General features: G+C 35.9%; 2 protein-coding genes across 6 annotated transcripts in view; one reads left to right on the forward strand and one right to left on the reverse strand.

Moving 5' to 3' along the window:
- LOC127879511 (thyrotroph embryonic factor-like) overlaps positions 1 to 24,473 on the forward strand; it is a 292,222-nt gene extending 267,749 nt beyond the window's left edge. Inside the window, exons 2-7 of one of the 4 annotated variants that reach the window (XM_052426398.1) lie at positions 1,210 to 1,406; positions 1,666 to 1,936; positions 2,397 to 2,528; positions 5,930 to 6,091; positions 15,194 to 15,276; positions 19,975 to 24,473. In XM_052426398.1, coding sequence (XP_052282358.1) covers positions 1,210 to 1,406; positions 1,666 to 1,936; positions 2,397 to 2,528; positions 5,930 to 6,091; positions 15,194 to 15,276; positions 19,975 to 20,202 — 1,073 coding nt within the window. In that variant the 3' untranslated portion in view covers positions 20,203 to 24,473. The remainder of the gene's footprint in view (positions 1 to 1,209; positions 1,407 to 1,665; positions 1,937 to 2,396; positions 2,529 to 5,929; positions 6,092 to 15,193; positions 15,277 to 19,974) is intronic. The other 3 variants (XM_052426400.1, XM_052426397.1, XM_052426395.1) reach the window with 3 other exon arrangements.
- The window catches only part of LOC127879508 (uncharacterized), a 155,631-nt gene that overhangs the window by 69,363 nt on the left and 60,295 nt on the right, over positions 1 to 25,973 (reverse strand). The window lies entirely within an intron of this gene.

The following is a 25,973-nucleotide window of genomic DNA, read 5'->3' on the forward strand; positions in this document are numbered from 1 at the left end:
AAAGCTAAAAAGTGATGTGGTTTGTTGTACAACAACAATTGGTTATGTGTAACCTATTCAAAAAATAATTTCGTTCAAGATAATTCAATGTAATTCTATAAACGACAAACACACGAAGTGTGTTGTGTATGTTTATTTTTAAAAATGTACATAAGTGGTTTAAAAGCACAATTTTTACACATTTAAGAGGTAATCGCTCACATATATGTCTAATTAATGATAATTTTATGCATTAGCAAAGATTTAACGAGAAAAACTGAAGTTTTAGTTGAACTCAATTTGCTATAGGAAAACGACGGTAGCCGTTTAGACGTAAGCGGGGTAGCTTACGTCTAATTATTTGGACTAAGTACAGATGTACCCAACAAACACATTTACCGTTGATTAAGAGACGACAGAAAAAAATGACAACGCCAAATGTGGCATATTATAATAATATTTTAATGTTTGATGTTTGTCTATTACACTGTCCTTTTAACATGTAATGTTTGCCTATTACACTGTCCTTTTATAAATAATATTTTAATACAAATGCATGTGATAAATAAGAACATTGCATAGGTAGTAAACGATGAAAACATAATAAACACTATTACTAATTGCAACCGCACTATTACTAATTGCAACCGCATTATGTACAAATAAGAATAATGCATAGGTAGTAAACACATCACATTATGATAAAAACTTAATAACTACTATTACTAATTCAGTAATTGCAACCGCGTGACATACAAATTTATGTATATACAAAGTTTATACAAAAAATCAGTAGAGACAGCAATTTGTCCCAAAATAAATAGTACTGACAGCAAAAACCTGCTAACCAGTATGTGATTTTAACTGTTAAGTAAGATTAGCTTTGAGAACTTCAATAATTTGTTCAGATTCTGAAAGAACTTTCTCGTCATTCATTTTCTATTATTTGTCAATTTTTTCTCTACATGTCCCTTAGAAGAAAAGTCTAAACGATTAGATTGGATGCAACAAGGAAGGTGACAGTTTTTAGTGCAGTCAGTTCCAAATTAAATAATCGTTGAAAAATCATTCTGCAATATAGTAGCGCCCCATTGGTGCAATAAGGTACTATGTGCCTTCTAATTTCAATGTCACTTGGTACCTTTTTGCACCAAGGGGGCGGTAGATTTCAACTGTCAAAACTGTAAGGTGTTGTTCTCTAATAGTAAGGTGTTGATGTTTACTGAGCAGTTGGCCCTAGTTCGAAGAAGGCCGGCAAGAACACTGGAAATGTGCACAGCTACAACTCTGCCTTCCTGGCGTCGGGCCTGTGGGACAAGAGTCGTAACCATGGCAGCGACGCATTTGACCTGGAGTACATGGATCTGGATGAATTTTTGTCAGAGAATGGCATTCCTGTGTCTCTTGAGGACCACGACGACTCAGAGGTACTCCAAATAGGTCTAATGGCACCAAAATTTTTGCTTCATATGCCAAGCTGATAGGACTTTCCATGGTGCTCAAATTGTTACTTTTGAAATCACCCAGTCTAAATCAAAAGTACTTAATGAACACAAAGAATTGTGGTAACCTGTGTCTCAAACAATGAGCTAAAATAAGTATAACAAATGAGGTTTAATACTGATAAGAAGACATAAATAAAATAATTTGTGTTTTGCATCACATGTTTTTCTTCTTTTTTTCCAGGCAATCAATTTGTTGGCATCCGCGCTCGGTAGCTCCCCACCCAGTTCTCCCAAGCAGAGCCCAGCAAGTCCTCACAGTCCACCTCATGGTTTGAACACAAGCTCCAAGTCCCAGAGGATGAACCTGATGACTTCGATGAGTCCCAAGAGAGAACTGTCGCCCCTGTACATGCCCATGAGCCCTGATGGCATGCGCATTGTCTCCCCCAACAGCTTGAGCCCAGTCATGTCCCCAGCCAGACAGGAGCAGCCCACATCGGCCATTGAGCGATGTAAGTGAATTGTTTAGTGCTTTCAGTGGGGATTTTCTAGAGCTGATGATGATAACAGGGCTGTGTGCCTTCCCCTTTGATACTCCAGTTCATCCTCTGACAGATAGTTATATAATTGATTATTGACATTTAAGTAATGAAAATAAACATTTTTAGAGAAATTTTAACAGAAGTTTAAATGTTCCAGCGTTCATAGGTCATTTGCATTTATTTTAAGTCTTTCTGTGCATGCTTTTTATGTGTAAATCAATTATATAACTTACACAAAATTGTTTTCGTAATATAAAAATATTGTATTAAGCTTTGTACACAAACTTTTTTGTGCAAGTTGATATGTGTTTTTTTTCTAGCCATTTTGAGAAAAAGAGTGTGGTCATAAAAGTACCAAATTTAATACTCAAATGTTGAAACATAAACAAAATGAGATCAAAATAGTAAAAGTTACCATTCTTTATCACAGGTCTCCTTGATGATAATTTTGGCATCAAAAATACATTACCATGGAAACCTCAAGTGACTGTTGTCAAGAAGACAGCTACACCCGCAAAGCCCCAGTGCAAGCCTGAAGAGTTGTCAATGACAACCATTCCAGGTGATTATTTGTTGTTCTCACTTTGGTCACAACCAGCATCATCATAGTCACTCTGTGTATGGGTATTTTGACACCATTTTACATAACATTTCCTTTCCTTTTGTGTGGCTTGAGTTAGATTTATTTGGGCAAGGATGGACGCAGTGTCCGACAAATTTCTTATTTTTCAGGTAGCCCACTGGGCTACCAATAAAAATATTTGGTAGCCCATAAAATTTTCCTACAAAATGATACGAGGCAGGTTTTCATCTTTATTTTATTTCTTCATTTACATATCCATAATATGTATACATACATATACATTAAACAGCAAGTAGTCTGATGTACACAGTCAATATCGTAAATTAATGTTAGAGTACAGACACCGTGTACTTAAATGTAAATGTACCAAAGAAAATCATATACTACATGTAGATATTACATGTATGTGCACATGTATGTGTACTTAAATTCGGACAGCACGTTAAGTCGTAAACGTAAATAAAGCGTTTAGATGATCAATACGATTGACTCGTATGGTGTTAATCAATGCAATTGCCCTTTTTAACAACAAATACCGAGTTTCAAGAAATCAAGAGTATTAAATCATTTATTTGCTTGTGTCCAACTTTAAGTACTGTCCGAATTTACGTATTGCATCCGTATGTTACGACACTTGTGTGCAGTCAGTATACAATAAATAATTGTTTCAATAATGAAGGAACGGATACAGCGTAACGGTAACGATACAGCGTGTTTACATGATATTTTATTTAGAGAAAATGTCAATGCCAAATAATTCGCGAGATACCCCGGTACTTTAGTTGAAATTCACAACGAAACTTTTAATGGAAATTAAATGATCTCAATTTTGTACCCGCTATGAAATTTTTATTTACAAATAAATACACCCACGCCAATTTTCGCGCGCTTTTTCTCAGGACAAAGAAATTCATTTCTTAAATTTTGACTTAAATGTAGAATTTTGTAACCTAAAATAGCTGTACATAACGTGTGTAAACCGTGGCAGGTTATTTAAGCGTGTTGCAATACAACGGTCCTGATTGGGAGCTTATTTCATCATATCTTTAAATAGAACCATATGCCGAAATTCATTTGACACTTTAGAAAATTTCAAACGTTTGTTTTTATGACTCTTATCGTCTATATTACCCACCCATAATTTGGTTTTGAAATCGTAATTGCACTGGATTATAAGATAATAGATTGAGTAGGAGCATGATGTATACAGCAATCAATACATGCGGTAGGGTTTACTAAAATATTAATGGAAGTGAAATTGGGACTTCCAACTGTATCATCTGGGACGTCCAAAATGTAAGGCTTGGAAGTCGGGAACCCCAATTTTGAAAGCTAGTGGAAGCGCTGTCTTCATGTTCATATTGCAAAAAGTGATCTCCTTCCAGTGCGTTTTTGTCTTTCAAATTTGGGGCCAGTGTTGAGCCTCATTTCTAATGGACAAAAGTATTTATGTTTCTCAAATGGGGCCTAAAAAATCCCAATTTAAAGTTTCCAGAAATAATTATTTTTTAGATCTCAACATTTAGTTGAACTCCCATCAGGGTCTATAAGTTGACACTTAGTAAAATATAATATTGAACACACTTTTATTCACATATCTTAAAGCATTTGTATGCAAAACAACAACATCACTAATTTACATGTACCAATTTTAGTAAAAATGCAGTGATTTTTACCCAACCCAAATGGACCCTATTCCATTCAGAAAATGGGGGAAAAAACATTGCATTCTCAAATATCGGTCAAGACCTTATCTGTGACATGCTAGTATTCCTGTCGTTTTAATCTCATCTTTAAAACTCAGTGTCAGTCTATGGCTAATGTTTGCGCACAACAACTCCCAAGTCGCTGCATCTGTGGTTTGATTATTTGAGGTTACACTGGTAGGCGTTTCTCTGAATCAGCAATAAAGTCTTAATTATTAATTAAAAAAAAATCAAACAATTAGGTATGACCATGAAGTAGTGATTATGTAGATTATTTTAGACCCAAAAGGCAACAAAATTAATTTTATTAAAGACCTTTCTACTAGATTCCATTTTTAAAGGCTTCATTTCAACCCTTAGTTACTAATGAGCAGCAAACAGCATAAAACCTGAACAGACTGCAAGTTACTTGCAGGCTATTCTTGTTTTATGCTGGTTGCAAAAGCCATTTTCACTGTGCTTTTGTGGGGAGAAGAGTTAAAACAAATGGTGGGCAAGCCTTGCAGATTTTATAAATGACTGAATCCAAGCCTCACAAGAATAATGTCAAGATTGATGTATTACAACTGCGATTGTTTTCCTTCTTTATAAAGTACCGGAAAACAGCAGTTTCCCACTCTGGTAAAAAACTATAAAATTCCCGATTGCTGTCCAAAGTATTCCCAATTGAAGGTTTTCAAAAAAATATTTTTTGGTTAATTAACTGAAACATTTAGTTCTTTAACATATGCAGCTGTATGGCTTGAAGCTTACTTAAAACAATATTGACAACTTTAAAACACTTAGTTATCAATTTAAAGGTATTTGTTATCAACAAATCCAATACCACCAATTTCCCCATCTAAAGACTTCATTACGCGAATATTCCCACTGTCAGTGGTTTTCTAGCTAAATGTTCCCGATTGGGCTGGTACCAGTACTTTTCCCAATCGGGTAAAAAAATCGCAGTGTAACAAAAAGATAGAGCAATAGCCTGATAGTGTCTATGTATTACACATTCTGAGTGTCTTCTGGTACATGCAGAATGCTATAGAATGTTTTAAAAAGGTAATCTTTGAATATATTTTCTTGGAAGTTCATAAAATGTATACCAAAAGAGCATGTGTACATAAATTAAGTTCTTAGAAATGCCATGGCTGTTTGTAATTGTTATTGCGGTCATTAGTATGAACATGATGTCTGGCATAGCTGTCAGTATATTCTGTGACATTTAATAAATTAATGTACCATGTTGCAGGAATTGGCACTTAATATTGTTAAGGAAACAGATAAAGCCAAGTAAAAACTGTATTACATTAATTGCTGTATATTATTTCATAATTTATATGAACAAATGTATTACATGTATGTATGGAAAGTTAAGGCACTTTTATAATGACTGCAAGCACAAAATGTAATGGTGTTAACCCTAGATTTGAACTTTGATTTCATGGCTCATTGTATAACATGTGTGTGAGTTAAGTGACAAATATAGACATTATAATATTACACTTTTTTTTAGTTAAGAAGGACTGCTTAAAAGTAACTTTGATTAAATGTTAGAATAAGACTGGAGCATGAGACCATAAAGGTCAACCCAGTCACTGGAGTTATGATTGTTGGGTAATATAACACAAGTATAATGTTCATGCATGCAAAGGGTGGGGACTGTATTCTCTCTCTTGGAAATTGTAGTCTACATGCAGAGAAGTCCAGTACCGAACTACTCTGCAAGTATTTCCCCTCGTTCGACCAAAACTTGGTCTCAGAGCTCTAAACGCTCGTACAGTGACGATGATGATGATGATAGTGATAGCGACAATGATGATGAGATCGTAACACAGAACAATGTCCCAGGTAAAAAAAAACACATGTATTTCGAGGTTTGAGCTTGAACCTGTTGTATCTGATACTGGAACTCTTCAGCAGATACAAAAATTTCCAGCTGAACCCTTGATAATTGCTACTGTCATCGTCACATTTGTGTCGGTCGTTTAGAGAAACCAAGTACAACATTCCAGTTTTGCATGTATATGTCATTAGTGTAAGGTAATTTTAGCTCACTCGCCTTTTGTCCGTTGTCCGTCGTACGTTGTGCGAGGTCAAGATTTGCTTTGTTCACTCTCTAGAGGCCACATTTATTGTCCAATCTTCCTGAAATTTGGTCAGAAGATTAGTTTCAATGATATCTTGGATGAGTTCGAAAATGGTTACGTTTGCTTGAAAAACATGGCTGCCAAGGGGCGGGGCGTTTTTCCTTATATGGCTATAGTAAAATCTTGTTAACACTCTAGAGGCCACATTTATTGTCTGATCTTCATGAAATGTGTTCAGAAGATTCATCCCAATAATATCTTGGACGAGTTCGAAAATGATGCCGGCTGGTTGAAAAACATGGCCACCACAGGGGCGGGGCTATTTTCCTTATATGGCTATAGTTAAACCTTGTAAACACTCTAGAGGTCACATTTTTTTTCCGATCATCATGAAACTTGGTCAGAAGATTTGTCCCAATGATATCTTGGTTGAGTTTGAAAATGGTTTGGGTTGCTTTCAAAACATGGCCACCAGGGCCGGGGCATTTTTAACAAGGTTTTCCGAAGGAAAAAACTGGTTATTAGATTGGCGAATGCGGGCGGGCTGGCGGGCTGGCTGGCTGGCGGGCGGGCTGGCGGGCTGGCGGAATAAGCTTGTCCGGGCCATAACTATGTCGTTCCTTGTCAGATTTTAAAATCATTTGGCACATTTGTTCACCATCATTGGACGGTGTGTCGCGCGAAATAATTACGTCGATATCTCCAAGGTCAAGGTCACACTTTGAGTTCAAAGGTCAAAAATGGCCATAAATGAGCTTGTCCGAGCCATAACTATGTCGTTCATCGTCAGATTTTAAAATCATTTGGCACATTTGTTCACCATCATTGGACGGTGTGTCGCGCGAAATAATTACGTCGATATCTCCAAGGTCAAGGTCACACTTTGAGTTCAAAGGTCAAAAATGGCCATAAATGAGCTTGTCCTGGCCATAACTATGTCATTCATTGTGAGATTTTAAAATCATTTGGCACATTTGTTCACCATCATGGGACGGTGTGTCCCACGAAAGAATCACGTCAATATCTCCAATGTCAAGGTCGCCACGACTAAAAATAGATTAAAAAAAAAAAAAAAAACTTACAAAGGGGGTTAATTTTTTTTGGTCATTTCAAAAGTTCAGTTTGAGTTTTCTCCCTTTATCAGATTTTTTTTTCACAATGAAAACCTGGTTTTGTGACAATTTTGTCCCTTGTTCCTTATATGGCTATATATGGCTATAGTAAAACCTTGTTAACACTCTAGAGGCCACATTTATTTTGCAATCTTCATGAAATTTGGTCAGAAGATTGTTCTAAATGATATCTTGGATGAGTTCGAAAATAATTATGTTTTGCTTGAAAAAAATGGCTTCCAAGGGGCGGGGCATTTTTCCTTATATGGCTATAGTAAAATCTTGTTAACACTCTAGAGGCCACATTTACTGTCAGATCTTCATGAAACTTGGTCAGAAGATTCCTCCCAGTAATATCTTGGATGAGTTAAAAAATGATGCCGGCTGGTTGAAAAACATGGCTGCCAGGGGGCGGGGCATTTTTCCTTATATGGCTATAGTAAAACCTTGTTAACACTCTAGAGGCCACATTTATTTTCCGATCTTCGTGAAACTTGGTCAGGACATTTGTCCCAATAATATCTTGTTATCTCAGGTGAGTGACTTTGGGCCTTTCAGGCCCTCTTGTTTAAAGATTGGGATTTTGGGACCCAGAATCTGGGTTTTGAGGAGAACTTAATGCAACAAATCCAAATAATGGGAACAAACTTTGGAGTTGTTAATTTGAGACAAAGTGCATGTAAAGAAATTTAGCTTAGAAATGATTCTTTAGTTTTGCAGCATATATATAATGTTTTAAAGTTAATAAGCTGGTTGCTACCATTTTTTTTTATGTAGTTTAGTATACGATTCATGCTGTCTGTTTGAAATATATAAAAAAAATTCGTTACAAATCAGGTTCACTGTTCAGTATTCGGCCCCAATGCCAATGGATTATTTTTTTCCTAAATCGGACCTTAAAAATTCCCAATGGAAGGTTTTCAAAAAAATAATTTTTTAATACATTTTGTTCATCTCCCTTCCAGTCATATAAGTTCAACCTTAGAAAAAATAATGCTGAAAACACTTCGATTCACAATTTGAAGCATTTTTAACCAAAAGAGCAACAACAATAATTTCCCAATTTTAGTAAAAAAGCCGCTAATTTTCCCTATTCAAAGGGACCTGGCCCCATTCCCAAAATGGTGAAAAAAAATGTATAATGCATGCAGTGCATGGCTCCTCACCCCTATGAATACTGGGCATATAGAAAAACAATGTATAGTGCATGCAGTGCATGGCTCCTCACCCCTATGAATACTGGGCATATAGAAAAACAATGTATAGTGCATGCAGTGCATGGCTCCTCACCCCTATGAATACTGGGCATATAGAAAAACAATGTATAGTGCATGCAGTGCATGGCTCCTCACCCCTATGAATACTGGGCATATAGAAAAAATGTGGCAAACAAACCATTGTGAAGATAATAACATCACACGCATGTTTATGCCATCATGCGGAAATGTTGGGAAAGTATAAGCACTCATAAAGGGTTATGGGAAATTATAGACATACCAAATCCCTTATCTAATATGAGTGAATTGTCTTTATCATAATATTATGTGAGTTAATGTCCCATATCATATGTGAGTTAATTGCCTTTATCATATGTGAGTTAAATCATTAACTTAAATGTCCTTATGATATGTTAGTTAATGACCCATATCATATGTGAGTTAGTGTCCCATATCATATGTGAGTTAATTGCCCATATCATATGTGAGTTTATGTCCTAATCATATGTGTAGTCATTGCCCTTATCATATGTGAGTTAATTGTCCTTATCATATGTGAGTTATTTGCCCTTATCATATGTTAGTTTATTGTCCTTTGCAAGTACAAGTTAATTGTCCTTATCATTTATGTGTGTTAATTGCCCTTATCATATGTGAGTTAATTGTTCTTATCATATGGGATTTATTTTCCCTTATCATGTAGAGTAAATGGCCCTTATCATGTTTCAGATAATTGCCCTTATCATATGTGTGTTAATTGCCCTTATCATATTTGAGTTAATTGTTCTTATCATACATGTATGTGAGTTATTTGCCCTTATCATGTAGAGTAAATGGCCCTTATCATGTTTAGATAATTCAGGGGTTTTTCAGCACTGTCTGGGCCTCCGGAGAACGGAGGCACTCCCAAAGCAAACGGACCCGATCCCAAACCAAAATTATAAAAAATATTCCCAATTTCCAAAAAAAAAAAAAATTTTTTTTTTTTTTTTTTTTAAAAGAATGAAGTGTCTTATAACTTGTGTGACTAACCAGTGTTTGTTTTGGTCAAAATATTTGCTATAAGGTTTTGACTGTTCAGTTCTTATCACAGAGTGTAACTGTAACTGAAAAACAAAACTGCAGTATTTGAATTAATGTTGAACATGCCCAATATTTCATCTGTTTATTTAAAGTAGACAAAATAACAAATAAAAACAAATTTATTTGTTAAACCACTGAATTATTTAAGCATGATTAATTTACAATTTTTCCCAAATGAGCCGTTTCATCAAAGCAAAAATTCCCAAAATGACCAATTTTGTCAATAAAAAATTCCCAATTTGGTCAGACTCCTTTTCCCAAAATAGTCAGAAAAAACCCTGTAATTGCCATTATCACATGTATGTTAATTGCCCATATCATATATGAGTTAATTGTTCTTTTCATATGTCAGTTATTTGCCCTTATCATGTGTGAGTAAATGGCCCTTGTCATGTTTGAGATAATTGTTCTTATCACAAACACATATATGTGATTTTATTGGCCTCATCATTTGTGAGTTGAACCCCTTTAATGGGTTAAAACCCTGTAACAATTTCAGCTAAGGCTTGTGCAGTTAATAACCTAAGCATTTTGTTTTAATCATTTTGAATTTGTTAATACTGTGTTAAAGAAATGTTGAATTAGATTTTTGATATCCTAGTTTTTCATTTTTCTAGAGTTATGGATGAGTGCCTTTCTTGTTCAGTGAATACCTTGGTAATAAAAACAAGTATTCATTACTTTTATGAATTTTTATTGGTTTAAATCTGGATAACATATACAACACACAGATCTATTAAATTTTACGATAAATGTGTCCATTAATTTTTGCCTAAAATATCTGTAATAAGTAACAAATCAGATAAAAACTAGAGTTAAACAACATTAATATTTTCGTGGGGCTTTTATCCCTTAGTCATTTAATCAGCCATTTCTCAAATCAAACCTAAAAGCTTCATTAATGAAGACAAATGAGCAGATCTATTAGTACAAAGAAAAAAATGAGCAAGTCAAAATAACTGGAGCCTTTGAAAGAAGTATGAATAAATTAATGACTTATTACAAATTTGATTACTGCTTTTGTCATGTACATCATCATTTTCATCATTCTTGGCTAAAGGAGGCCAAACCATTTGTTTGGGGTAGATTTGCTTTATTGTCCCCTACTGGTGAAACCGGTCAGTCTGTCCATCACACTTTTCTGGATACTGCGATAACTTAAAAAGTTCTTCATATTTTTTCATGAAACTTTAAACATGGATAGATGGCAATATGGAGATTATGCACGTCATTGCATTGTGTTCCTACGTCAAAAATTCTGGTTGCTATGGCAACAAATAATAATAAAAAAATTACTGACAATGGTGGAGTTTCACCGGTAGGGGACAATATTGCTTGGCAATCTCTTGTTTATCAGGGATTATGCACAATGTTATGGCCTGAAAAACTGTTGAAAATATGTATTGCAAATATGTGCAGTAGCAAGTGGTGTTAACAATTCATGTGTAAGTTTGCAATGTCATCTCTTTAGTCCACATTGTTTGTCCATCTTATTATGAGACCAAATATATATCACAGCAAACTGCAGTCAGTTTTGATCCTCTGCCATTAACTTGATAATTATCTGGATTTTTATTAGAAATACAACCTGATTTAAACTGTTTTCACTGCAAATACTGAGTGCATGCCTTGCTTGAGGCTTTTTAGTGTTTACTTCTTAAGAATTTATCTAATTACCATTTACCTTTAGAAACAGCCAACAGCAATCACTTAAACAAATCTCAACCTGCATCCTTGTCAAGGACATAACTGTTACATAAATTGTATAACCACAAAACTGCTATGGTATTCCCCTTAACTAAGTAAACCCAGTTGAACTGTTGTTGTAATTTATCATTTCATCATTTAAAAGCACTTCATCAAAATCATTTTTTAAAGCATTGTCATTGTGTGACTTCATGGCTGAGTGGATATGAGTAAACAACTTGTTAATGTGTTGTAGCAGTTTATATAATTAATTTAATTCCCCATTTTCATTCCCACTAATAGTCTCGCTGAAATAAAGTTCTCCTCAAATTTGGATTTTACATGCATTTTTGTCTGCCAATTGATTATACTTGGGCCCCTTCTCCCAAGCCTTAATGTCAATCTCTATGATATTTATTAGATTTCATAAAATGGGCCTGGCTCTGTGAAAATTGGGCCAAATGCATGTGCATCAATTGTTGTCCCCAATTAGCCTGTGCAGTCAGCACATGTTTATCATGGATGAAAAAGTCCATTTTAATTGTATTTTTTAGAGAAAATCCAGTTAAGACCTCGTCCTCACAGGGAAAACCAGGCTTAATGCTTGTGCATTAAGTGTTGTCTCAGCCTAGCCTGTGTTGTCTCAGCCTAGCCTATGTTGTCTCAGCCTAGCCTGTGTTGTCTCAGCCTAGCCTGTGTTGTCTCAGCCTAGCCTGTGTTGTCTCAGTCTAGCCTGTGTTGTCTCAGCCTAGCTTGTGTTGTCTCAGTCTAGCCTGTGTTGTCTCAGCCTAGCCTATGTTGTCTCAGCCTAGCCTGTGTTGTCTCAGCCTAGCCTATGTTGTCTCAGCCTAGCCTGTGTTGTCTCAGCCTAGCCTATGTTGTCTCAGCCTAGCCTATGTTGTCTCAGCCTAGCCTATGTTGTCTCAGCCTAGCCTGTGTTGTCTCATCCTAGCCTGTGTTGTCTCAGCCTAGCCTATGTTGTCTCAGCCTAGCCTATGTTGTCTCAGCCTAGCCTGTGTTGTCTCAGTCTAGCCTATGTTGTCTCAGCCTAGCCTATGTTGTCTCAGCCTAGCCTATGTTGTCTCAGCCTAGCCTATGTTGTCTCAGCCTAGCCTGTGTTGTCTCAGCCTAGCCTGTGTTGTCTCAGCCTAGCCTATGTTGTCTCAGCCTAGCCTATGTTGTCTCAGCCTAGCCTATGTTGTCTCAGTCTAGCTTGTGTTGTCTCAGCCTAGCCTGTGTTGTCTCAGCCTAGCCTATGTTGTCTCAGCCTAGCCTATGTTGTCTCAGCCTAGCCTATGTTGTCTCAGTCTAGCTTGTGTTGTCTCAGCCTAGCCTGTGTTGTCTCAGCCTAGCTTGTGTTGTCTCAGCCTAGCCTGTGTTGTCTCAGCCTAGCTTGTGTTGTCTCAGCCTAGCCTGTGTTGTCTCAGCCTAGCCTGTGTTGTCTCAGCCTAGCTTGTGTTGTCTCAGTCTAGCTTGTGTTGTCTCAGCCTAGCCTGTGTTGTCTCAGCCTAGCCTGTGTTGTCTCAGCCTAGCCTGTGTTGTCTCAGCCTAGCCTGTGTTGTCTCAGCCTAGCTTGTGTTGTCTCAGTCTAGCTTGTGTTGTCTCAGCCTAGCCTGTGTTGTCTCAGCCTAGCCTATGTTGTCTCATCCTAGCCTGTGTTGTCTCAGCCTAGCCTGTGTTGTCTCAGCCTAGCCTGTGTTGTCTCAGCCTAGCCTGTGCAGTCTGCACTGACATATCAGGGACAACAATATCAGCTCAAACAAATATTTGTTTTAAAGGAAGTAATTGAATCAAGTGAAGTTGGAATGTGTCCTAAAGTGACTTAATAAAGACAGTGTTGTTGTATAACATCCTTATGATTTTTATTCTACCTCCCTCAAAATTATAAATGTTGTTTCTGCTTGTTGCGTAATTGTATGTTCATCTTTTATGACAGTATTTTGTCTCAGCTATGATTGTGGGAATATTTATTAACTTAATGAAAACAGTCTGAAACACAGCAGTTAAATTTGTCCTGCTGTAAGTGAATATTATAAAAGCATGGGTTCATGTCTAAAATACTAAGTACAACTAGTACTAGAAAGTGGAAAATCTTTTCTTTCTTGACCATGAAACAAATTTCAAATATTTTAGTTTGTTAATACATTACTTGGCAGGTCTAAACAGAATTTTGAGAAAAAATTACTCCCAGTTATTGTAACAATTTTTAGCTTGGCTGTTTATGGAGAAAACCCGAGGTATTTACATAGCCAGCTCGATGTGTCGTGTCCTCCGCCCTCGGCGTGGTGTAAAAACCTTAACACTTTGTTAACCTTTTGAATATTGGTTCTAAAATGAAAGTGCTTCCACATACAACTTTTAAACTTCATATGAAGATGCACATTGATCAGTTACACATGCCACACCCATTTTTGGGTCACAAGGTCAAAGGTCATGGTCAGTGTGTCAAAACTGCACCCGCAGCAGAGCATTGGCACCTGTTATGCGGTGCTCTTGTTTTAATTTGCTGTCATGGAGTTTTATCGTGTATGAAAAAATAAGGAAGAGGAAAAAGGGAATTAGCTTCATAAATAACTCTTATTAGCACATGTTTTGTGATTGCCATATGTTCATTATTCCATGTGAATCCTATGCAGTGTGTTGTCATTTTTAGCCCGGCTGTTTTCAGAGAAAACCCGAGGTATTGTCATAGCCAGCATGGCTGTGTCGTCCGCAAAACCATTTTGTTAAGGTTTTGAACATTTGCTCTAAAATCAAAGTGCTTCAACCTACAACTTTGAAACTTCATATGTAGCTGCACCTTGATGAGTTCTACATGCCACACCCATTTATGGGTCACTAGGTCAAAGGTCAAGGTCACTGTGACCTCTAAAAAAAAAAAAAAAATTCTGACAAGCTTTCGCAGCCGAGCGTGGCACCCGTTATGCGGTGCTCTTGTTTACCTGGCCTAATGCTTGCCCAATCTTTATGAAACTTCACAACATTCGAATCAAGCTGGGTAACTTAATGAAAAACATGTTTCAATAAACTTAAACTTCTTAATTTATTATTGATTTGAGGTAAAATGTACAGGCCTTCAAAGCTTTCAAATAAACTATAATGAACCAAAGTTCATATTCTAAATTGAATATCCTAACACTATGATGTATTACGCATATTTTTCACAGGGGCCTTTTCACAGATTTTGGCATGTTTTGAAGTTTGTCATTTAATGCTTTATATTGATAAATGTAAACATTGGATCTAAAAAGCTCCAGTAAAAAATCAAGAAGAAAATAAAAAAAGTTTTTAAAAAGTAGACCACATCAGGGCTTGAACCAGTGACCCCCAGAGTCCTGGAGTAAAAACCAATTAGACCGCTCGGCCATCCTGCCAAGTATCTATGAAAGACGTATTTTATACCTTATATACATGTAAACAATCTTCGTAGTTTCACAAAATTAAATGACAACAACAGAACTCCAAATTATTCAATCGTTTCGCGTTGCAACGCTTTATAATTTTCAGGTTTTTAAATCGTCAAAAGATGCATATAATGGCTATATTAGACCATGTTCAGTATTACTGTTTCCTCACAAATATCATAACTAAAACGAAAATTTGAGAATCTGAAACAACTTTTTTAAATTTTTTCAATTTACCAAAACGTGAAAAGATCCCTTTAAACAACATTGAAACTCATTTAACGCTCCAAAATGCAGGTTACCTATAAATATATACTTATATGTCTAAATTGATTGTCATTAAAACTACATTTTTTTTCAGGGCAGGAAAACTTTGACCCCACCAGCCACAAATTCACAGACGAAGACCTGAAGCCACAGCCTATCATCAAGAAGTCACGAAAGGCATGTAACTTTGAGTGGCTTGTGTAGTAAAGGCATGTTACTTTGAGTGGCTTGTGTAGTAAAGGCATGTTGCTTTGAGTGGCTTGTGTAGTAAAGGCATGTAACTTTGAGTGGCTTGTGTAGTAAAGGCATGTTACTTTGAGTGGCTTGTGTAGTAAAGGCATGTTGCTTTGAGTGGCTTGTGTAGTAAAGGCATGTAACTTTGAGTGGCTTGTGTAGTAAAGAATTTAATTCTTTGGTGTAAAAGTTCTGTCACCTTAGACTTATTGCATGTGTCATGCAAAAATGGGTCTTATTACTTGTTTCACCAGCCTGCGCAATAGCACAATCTTGTCAGGAGCTAGACTCATAAGGTTTTGCAGTCAGATAAGCGGACAGTGCAGCTCCTGACTAGACTGTAGATAGGAATTCCACACTCATGGCTATTATATTACCTTTACTTGGCTTTTACAGGTACCTCATCACTTTTTATTGGCATTTTTGTTCACAAAGAATTATTTCTTAAAAGTTAAAAAAATGTAATATTCTTACTAATGATTCAGTGTAAGAACACTAACATTTGGTGGGTGAAAATGTTGCGCTGTCAGTTAACAAGTTTCCCAAAGAAAGCTTGCTATTAATTCGTATTAAAAGCATGACCAGAGATATCATTAAATCAAGAAGTTCCTTGTAATTTTCCCTGGTGTAATATGAGCCTCTCACATGTGCGGAAACTACTTTGACATTTATGAGGACACTCACATCTCAGTGGGCTTAATACTGGTGTTGTTAATTAGCTCTGTCTGTGGCATTGACATTTGTTTTATTGCTATTTTAAGAACAAGTTCTTTTGAATCTTGTAAGGCAAGTCCATTAATACAAAAAACAACTGAATCCCAGAATAACTGCTTCTATAATAGTAATTATGTTTATTCATTGTCGATCTTTACAGCTTCATTATTGGGATAGTCACTAACTCAAAGCATTTTAATACATTGAAAATAGAACTTCAAAAGAAGATTCACACAAGTTTGATTCAGTTCTATTTCAATGCCATTGTTTAACTGTCTGCATAGTGATTGACTTACATTCCAGGGTTTGTGGTTTCATAAAATCCCAGCATTGCCACACTATTGTTATTTATTTTGAATTGTCATTATTGAGCTGAACTCTGGGAAAAAGGGACATAATGCAGGCTGCACTGGCTTATTAGGGACCACACTTTCCCTTTGAAGTGAATTTTTATGAAAAACCATAACAGCTGCATATGTCTTTGCTGATTAGCCAGTGCAAACTGCACAGGCTAATCTGGGATGACACTTTACACATATGCCTAAATGTAACTGAAAGAGGGGCTCCCACTGGCTTAACATTTTCTGTAGCCAAATTTACCTTGTAACGTCTGAATTCTTATTATTTCAAATATTTGAATGATAATTATGAAGAAAACCTTGTAGCTAAATGGAATTTTTTTTAGCCAAATGTTCTTATTTGTAGCCTTTGGCTAATTTGGCAAATGGCAGCTCAAGAACTGCTGAAATACTGGCTAAATGGTGGAAAATTTGAATGAACAAAAAATGTATATATATTTAACCATGTTCATAAAATACTTGTTAAATGTGACATTCACTAGACTGAATATAAATTAAAATGAGAAGTAGCTTATATCCCATTACATGTCAAACAAATTAATATTTTATAATTCATTATTTTGTCCCTGCGGCCTTGGTCTTTGTAGCAGAATGATGTGTAATATAATCCTTCACACGGTAATATGACCAGTATATCATGCATGGTATCAGTGACTGTGTTTAATATCTTTTATATCTGGGAAAATTACTGGCAGAAAATGAATAGGTTGCGAATATTAATGGATTTAGGCCCCCAAAAACTGCTTTTGATGTTGATATAAATTAGAGGATTTTTGTTCTGGTATTTAAAGATTTTTTTCACAAAATGTCATTTTAAACATAAATTATTTAATTTGACATAACACAGTTAACATAATTAAATGATTTATTAACCCTCTTTTGGCACTGGCCCCCCACATGCTGGGCTTATTTTCAGGATTTTAGATTTTGGCCAATTGACACCCCTGATAATATACCAGTAAACTTCTTTAAGTCAAGGTCGCAACGGTATGATGAAAATGCTTGAGGTATGAAAGGTATTGAGTAATCAAAATGTCCATATTGAAAAGTTTGAAGCATTCACTTAAATGTTGAACCATCAAGGTCTTGCATATAAATACTTACACTGTTTATTATTAAAAAATGTAAGTGCAGCACAACTTCTAAGTTTTTGTATTATTTGTTTAAATGTGTTTGGCAGTTTTCTAGAGAAGTTGTACTGCATATTGATAATTATAGCTGAAGGAAACTTTTTTTAAGACAAAATGACAAGTCTAATGGAATTTTCAACATCTACTGGTAATAATATCATCAGAAAATCTGTTACCATTGTTATGTTCAGAAATAGAAGTGTCTGCTTTCAAGCAAAACCAGTGTAATTCTCTTGGTTGTTTTGCAGACCTAGTGAGTGTCAACACAATTATCCGTAGACAATTATATGGCCTAGTTTTTTTTAATTGTACTAAATTAGAACCTCCAAGTAAGAGGAATTTTTTTTTGGATAACACTCTGTATTTTTTTTATATTCAATTTTAATCATAAAATGTTTTTCAGTTCATCTCACAATTTTCCTGGAAAGTTGTTTTTCAGTTCATCTCACAATTTTCCTGGAAAGTTGGTTTACATGGCTGAAGTGCACTTACATGTACATGTACTTATGCCAGGAAGTGAAAGCTGCTGTCCATGACTCAGATGCACTTGAGAATGAAAGACCAATCCCTACACATGGTTATCTGGAAATGGCTAGGCTGACTTCCTTTTTTTTTACATGTACATATTTTGGCTTGATATATACAAACACATAGCTTCTATGCTACTTCCTGGTTGTTGTTGTAATCAAGCACATGTCAGAATGGTTTTTGGTCGAACAATTTCAAGAAGTATGTTCTTGAAATATTTTTCAAGTATCAAAGTCATTGCTTTTTATAAATTTTGTAAGATCATAACTAATGAACATTATTATTTCACAAATTTCAGCATTCTGAGCAATTATTAAAAAAATACAATTAATACCTGTTAAAAAAGAAGTTTAAACATAAATATATGAGAACTGCTTTAGGAAAATGAGTCTCAATGCATGTGCTTAAAGTTTCAATTCGGATAAGAGGACACTCACTGCTGGAACAGGATTTTTAGCAGAGTCTTCCTTTAAATAAAAAAATACCATGAAAGCGGAAAGTGTCGTCCCAGATTTAAGCTTGTCGAGTCTGCACTTAACCCTCATGCATTAATCCTTTCCCACTTAGAAGCAAAGTGAAAATGGCTATGTGTAAACAGCATAAAACCAGAACAGCCTGCGAGTAACTTGCAGTCTGTTCATGATTTATGCTGTTTGTTGCTCATCAGTAAGGTTTGCAGACGAAGTCTCAAAAACTTGAATCTAGTAAAAAAGGTACTCAATTAAATTTAACTTTCTAAGAGACTATAAGTGCGACAAAATTCGTATCTAAGTGGTAAAGGGTAAATGTCCTTTTTCCCCAGCATGCAGCTCAAATTTAGAAACTAGAGTAGGTGCGGAGAAGAATATTAAATAACTATTGATATCATGAACTCTTGGGTAAGTCCTTGGTTTCCAAGATTACTGTATGTCTAGTTGCAAAGACTGCTGTTGATGATATCAAACACCATCTGTGTTGGGCACCAGATTGGCACAGAATTAGACTTTTCCTAAGATGTTTTCATCTTTTCCAATGTCACATTTTACGCGACAGAGGCGAGGCCTTGAGACAGCTGGAGATCTTGTTCTTAGTGTAAAAAATATTGGTATAATATTGGTTTTCCATATTGTCTCTTTATCACCTGATAGCTCACATCAGTGTTTGAATTTGTTGGCACATATGACACAGTTTTTTCCAATTTAACAGTATAAATGCCAAGCCTTGAAGAGATGTTTTTTGACCATCCTATGTTTAAGTTAAAAATTTCAGGAGCATATGACAGAGGTTATGATAGTTCTTTTGTGATTGTCAGGAAAAATGTTTTTTAGTTCTGTTGTTCAATGTTTTTTTGTTATTAAATTTCTTATTATTCCCACTGTTAAACCATTTCAATTGTGTAAATGAGGGTCATAGACTTGGAAAAAGCAGTTTTCTTTATTATATTTAAAAAGAACCATGTCTGGTAAAATCAAGTGAAATCCTATAAAAGTCAAAAGTTTCAGGGCCTATGTCCTGTGGATTGATTTTGTGTTTGGCATGGTATGCTTTTATGTAAGGTTGTTAATAAAATGTCATGAAAATAGAAATTATGTTCAAATGCAAATTAGTGTTTAAACATGATATTTTCTGCGTCATGGGAAAATAGTTCTTATGCCATATGTGACAAGCCTAGCTTAGCACAGCCTTCTAGTCCACAAAGTCCGGTCAGGAGTCTGTCTTCTAATAAAACCACAAAACCTTGCATGATTGTATAGGGGACAGCATAGCTCCTAATCAGACTGCGTTATTGCGCTGACTAGTTTTCAACTTTGTTAGACACAAATGGCATAAGACCCATTTTTGCATGACGCAGCTCATTTGTCATAAATAAATATCAAAATGAAAAATAGCTGATTGGAATCTCATAAGATCTGGGCTCTGTCTTGTTTCAGGTGTTTGTGGATGATTCTGCCAAAGATGACAAATACTGGCACCGAAGGAAGAAGAATAATGTGGCAGCAAAGAGGTCCCGAGATGCACGACGGGTAAAGGAAAATCAGATTGCCATGCGCGCTGCATTTCTGGAAAAACAAAATGACACCCTTCGTGAGAAATACGAGGAAATCATGAAGGAAAACCAGGCCCTCATTGAGAGACTCTCTAAATACGAAAATGTATAAATCATTTGAGAAGCAATCAGAACTGAAGTCCTTGCTTATCAGAAATAATATATTTTTATTGATTTCAACAAGTCTTCAATGCGTACAGTTAGATCTGTAAGAACGTTATGTTGTGCTTGTAAATAGCTTACTGAAATATTGAAATTAAGATTTTATATTCAGCAAGGACATTGTTGTGGATTTTGATCACATGATAAGTTGGAATCGTTTGATCGTTGTTGTATTCCAGTTATTGCAGCTCATGTAATGTGATTTGGTTCGCTGTTGTTATGGTGATGTTGTTATGATCACTACTATAAGTGCCACATCATTATAAAATGGGTGGTATGCCATATGGGAACGTATAGCTCCATAAGAGCCAGCTAATAGACCATGCTCTGTGAAAAGGGGGTTTAATGCATGTTCGTAAAGTTTCATCCCAGATAAGCCAGTGCAGTCTGCACAGGCTTATCAGGGACAACACTCTCTTCTTTTATTGTAATTTTCATTTAAGGTAAAACCCTTCTTTACTTAATTCCAGTTTTGGCAGTGAGTGTAGTCCCTGATGAGCCTGTGCGGATTGCACAGGCTAATTTGGAACGACACTTAACGCACATGCATCAAAGCCCTGTAGCACAGAGCCAGGCTGTTATGGATTCAGTCTGGTCAAGAGCTATGTTGATGAGCTGATGAGACCTCAGAACCTTTCATGACTTTAAAGCAGACAGCATAGCTCATTACCAGACTGCGCGTTTGCGGAAGCTGGTTTGGAGCTACAATAGCCCCATTTGTCTTAAGACCCATTTTCGCATGATGAGCATCATATCATTTTTGTACATAGACAGTAGTTTTAATGGAGTGTATTGTGTGGACATTCAGTTCACCAATAATTTCATTAACTCATTTAGAGCATTGATATTACAGTTATGTACATTTGATGATTTTACAAACAATTTGTTTAGAACTATACTTTAAAATCTGTCACTCAGGTACAGTTTGTTATTCATCTAGTGTTATTTATGTTTCCTATTACTCTTTCGTCCAATGTTCAGATTTACCATGATAATTTTGTCACCCATTGCACTATAAACATCAACAATTCAAACTCATTGGCACATTAACATTACACGTTCACATGTTGTTCAAGGAAATATTTAAATGTGTTTACTACAACAGTTAACAAATGTTAAAAAGCTATAAAAGCAGTATTGTTGATTATTTATGTATTATTGCAGTTATTAGAATAGTTTAAGATGTTTATTTTAATATACACAAATGTCCAACCTGTGCACTTAAAGTAAGAGATTTTCAACTTATGATAAGATTTCCCTTAAGCTTCTTCTGGAAACTGGCCCTGGTGTTGCACATGTTTAAACCCATTTAAGCCTAGTGGACTCTCCCATCCTTCTAAATTGGATCAATTTATTTCCAAAATTAGGGATGTCTAGTATATTTATTTCTATATTTAGAATATTTCTTACAGAAATTCCTTTAAGCAAACAGCGCAGACCCTGATAAGACGCCGCATCAGGTTCTTCGCTGTTTGCCAAGGCCTTTTTTCTAGAAGCTAGGCATAAATGGGTTAATGTCTTGGGTTCTTGACAAAAATATGTTTCAGTGCAAGATGGACTCTGATTTGTTTATATCCTCTAAATAGGGTATCCTTTTCATTGCCAATATAACATCTTACATTTCATCTCGGTAATAAACATTATTTTAGCATATCGAGTATCTCATGAATTTCCCACATGTGTGAATAACATGATGCTTTTTACCCTATAGAATAGCAACATATGAGATATTTGTTGAAACAAACTAAATACGCATGAACCCCCCCCCATAAAATATGTATTGGCTTTCAGTGGTTTGCACATTAAGTCTGACGTATTGGTGAACAATATTGAATGTCAATATGATGTTGAAATGTGTGACATTGTGGGCAATTGACCTCTGACCTTTGATAAATGTGATAATTATGTTGTGAGCCACATCGTGCGAAAATGGGTTTACTCAAATGAGGCCACAAAGTCTGGTAAGGAGCTACCTTATAAAGTAACACAACGAAGCATAGTCCGGATACCAGACATTATGACTCCGCATCAAACGAAGCATTGTCCGGATACCAGACATTGTGACTCGGCATCAAAGTATATGAGCATTGCTCTGTGAAAAGGGGGTTGAATTAATATGCGTTAAGTTTCGTCCCAGATTAGCTTGTGCGGATTAGGGATGAAAATTTCTGCCTAAATTGGATTTCGCTAAGAAGAGATTTCCTTTAAACAAAAAATTACATAAAAGCGGAAAGTGTCTCCCCTGATTAATCAGTGCTGACTGCACAGGCTTATGTGGGAAAACACTACGCAAATGCATATAGCCCCTTTCCACACAGCATGGCTCATTTGTTTGCTGAGAAATATCTGGAGCATACTGTACAGATATGTCTTAAGGCTCATTTTCGCATGCTGCAGCTCCTGTGATGTACTGTTTGGAAGGCAGGCTGTATAGTTATAGTTATGATAGTTATCTTGTTAATCATGTAATGATATTTGTTTTAAAAGTTAAAAAAATAAAAAAAATAAAAAATGTACGTTCTCCCTCAATTGTGTAACAATAAAATTGTTTAGATATAATACACATAAATGTTCATATTTAAAATGCACATGTTTTGATATCATACAAATAAATGTTCATATTTAAAATGAACATTAAGCGCTTTTTTCACTGATTGAATCAAATTTAATTGTCGAGACTGAGCTTAACTGCAATTGTTACACAAAAGAGGAAAACATTGTAGTTTACCTGGAGGGAGCACGTATTGTAAATACATTTCTTATTTGATGTTGCAATGATTTTGTATAAATATCTTGTTAATCTGATGTACAAGTGAATTATATAAAATGTTGGTTAAATTGTTACTGGTACCTTGTCATATTTTGGCAAATCTTCAGGTAAATGTATCCATTAAATACTTACTTGCGTATTATAAGATAATTATACAGGTGGTCCTATTTATATGTGCCTATTAATACAACACTGAAACAAGGTGGTTTAAATAACAGTACAAAGTGGTCATTTTTTTTATAAATTTCATTTGCTTTATAATGGCATATTTATGGACATTTTAGTGTTAACTCTATTGTATTTACTTGGGTTGCTGAGTAAAATTGTGAACTTTTATGATCTCAAAAATGCAGAAGTTCCAGTGATACATTTTCAGCTTTTTAAGTTCTTTCTTATTTTAATCTTGAAGTTTGACAGTATGTAAATAATAATAATTTATTAATTATCAGAATATAGGATGCACTTTATTGGGTCATCATTTTATTTTTATTTTGTGGATGTTTTTCAAACATTAATGTAGAAGCTAAGGTTTATTTTTGGTCCAGGGCATTTTTTTGAAGATCAATATGAGTAAAAATAAAAGATGAAATCCGAATGAATTAGATTTTTTTTCTATATTCAAATTAATATTCATTTTGGTTTGTTGGCAACTACTTTTGTTATCTTTTGCTTGAATTTGAATGAAATGATTTGATGGTCCACCATTTCAACTCCTCATATATATGGCTGCAGAGGCCTATACTAAACTAGTCTGCTCTAACTTGGGCCAAGGCCAATATATCACAATGAGGCACATGCAGTATGTTCTAATTGCTGTTGATAGATATTACTGCATTTAATTGTGTTGTTTTTTATAAGCGATAAGTTCAAAGGTGCCAGTTAAATACATTTGTTAACTGTGTTTATATCATGTTAAAATCACTTTGTTATATATGAAATGTTATAAAATATATATGCCCTTTGCTCTGGGAAAATGGGGCTTAATGCATGTGCATAAAGTTTCTTAGATAAGCCTACAGGCTGGACTGCACAGGCTTATCAGGGACAACACTCGCTTTAATTGTATTTTCTCTTAAGCAAAAATTCAGTCAGGTGGAAATGTTGTCCCTGATAAGCCTGTGCAGGCTTAACAGGCTGACCTGGAAGGACTCTTTATACTCATGCATTAAGCCCCATTTTCCCATAGGGCACTTTATATTTTAATGAAGTGGCTATGGGCTACATAGCTATTGTTAATCGGTCACTTGCAACAGAGTTGGGATGTGGCGGGATCCATATATAAGTTTGATTACTATACTCATTCATCTATGTATTTCATCTTTTTGAAGTTCTTTATTTACATGATAAAGTGTATTATAAAACAAAAATAAGGTGTTAAGAAATGTTAGTTTAAAATTTACAAGAAACACTTATGCCTTGTTTATATATAGTCATTAAACATGGAATCAGTACTGTTTATTGTTGTCTTCTTATTGATTCTTTATCTACCATTGACATTTCAAAAGAACATACTATGCAGACAAGCCGGATTCTACTGGTGCTTGTTATGTGGGACACAGTTTGGGTGCCATGCACTGTCCACTGACTATTGAGCCATTGTTGGATAAGGTTGCTGATAAGGTTGCTTTGTCTCACATCTTTGTACCACAGCTAAATAACGTGTATATTTTGTGGTCCAACTTCATAGTATCTTTGTAATATCAAGCTAGCTTAAAGCACTAGTCAATATTTAAATACATTTCAAAAGATTCTAATGAAAATTTATAATATTCTTTAGAGAACTATCATCATTACTGAGAACTTGTATTCAGTAATAGTGTCTTATACCATGTATGGTCAGCCTACCTTCAGACCAGCTTGTGCAATCTGGCAGTCTGGTCAGGATGGTTTCGTGGTCTTGTCTGGTGAGGAGCTATGCCCTCTGAACAGTCACACATGGTTTCGTGGTCCTGTTGTTTGGTGAGGAGCTATGTCCTCTGAACAGTCACACATGGTTTTGTGGTCCCGTTGTTTGGTGAAGAGCTATGTCCTCTAAACAGTCACACATTTTTTCGTGGTCCCGTTGTTTGGTGAGGAGCTATGTCCTCTTAACAGTCACACATGGTTTTGTGGTCCCGTTGTTTGGCGAGGAGCTATGTCCTCTGACCAGTCACACATGGTTGCGTGGTCCCGTTGTTTGGTGAGGAGCTATGTCCTCTGAACAGTCACACATGGTTTCGTGGTCCCGTTGTTTGGTGAGGAGCTTTGTCCTCTGTAAAGTCACACAAGGTTTCGTGGTCTCGTTTGGTAAGGAGCTATGTCCTCTGTAAAGTCACACATGGTTTCATGGTCTCGTTGATTGGTGAGGAACTATGTCCTCTGTTAAGTCACACATGGTTTCATGGTCTCGTTGTTTGGTGAGGAGCTATGTCCTTTGTAATGTCACACATGGTTTCGTGGTCTCGTTGTTTGGTGAGGAGCTACGTCCTCTGTTAAGTCACACATGGTTTCCTGGTCTTGTTATCTGGTGAGGAGCTATGTCCTCTGTAAAGTCACACATCGTTTCGTGGTCTCATTGCTTGGTGAGGAACTATGCCCTCTGTAAAGTCACACATGGTTTCATGGTCTTGTTGTTTGGTGAGGAGCTGTCCTCTGTAAAGTCACACATGGTTTCATGGTCTTGTTGTTTGGTGAGGAGCTATGTCCTCTGTAAAGTCACACATGGTTTCGTGGTCTCATTGCTTGGTGAGGAACTATGTCCTCTGTAAAGTCACACATGGTTTCGTGGTCTCATTGCTTGGTGAGGAACTACGTCCTCTGTAAAGTCACACATGGTTTCATGGTCTTGTTGTTTGGTGAGGAGCTGTCCTCTGTAAAGTCACACATGGTTTCATGGTCTCGTTGTTTGGTGAGGAGCTATGTCCTCTGTAAAGTCACACATGGTTTCATGGTTTTGTTGTTTGGTGAGGAGC

The sequence above is a fragment of the Dreissena polymorpha genome, chromosome 4, assembly GCF_020536995.1.
Source record: "Dreissena polymorpha isolate Duluth1 chromosome 4, UMN_Dpol_1.0, whole genome shotgun sequence".
Taxonomy (NCBI): Eukaryota; Metazoa; Mollusca; class Bivalvia; order Myida; family Dreissenidae; genus Dreissena; species Dreissena polymorpha.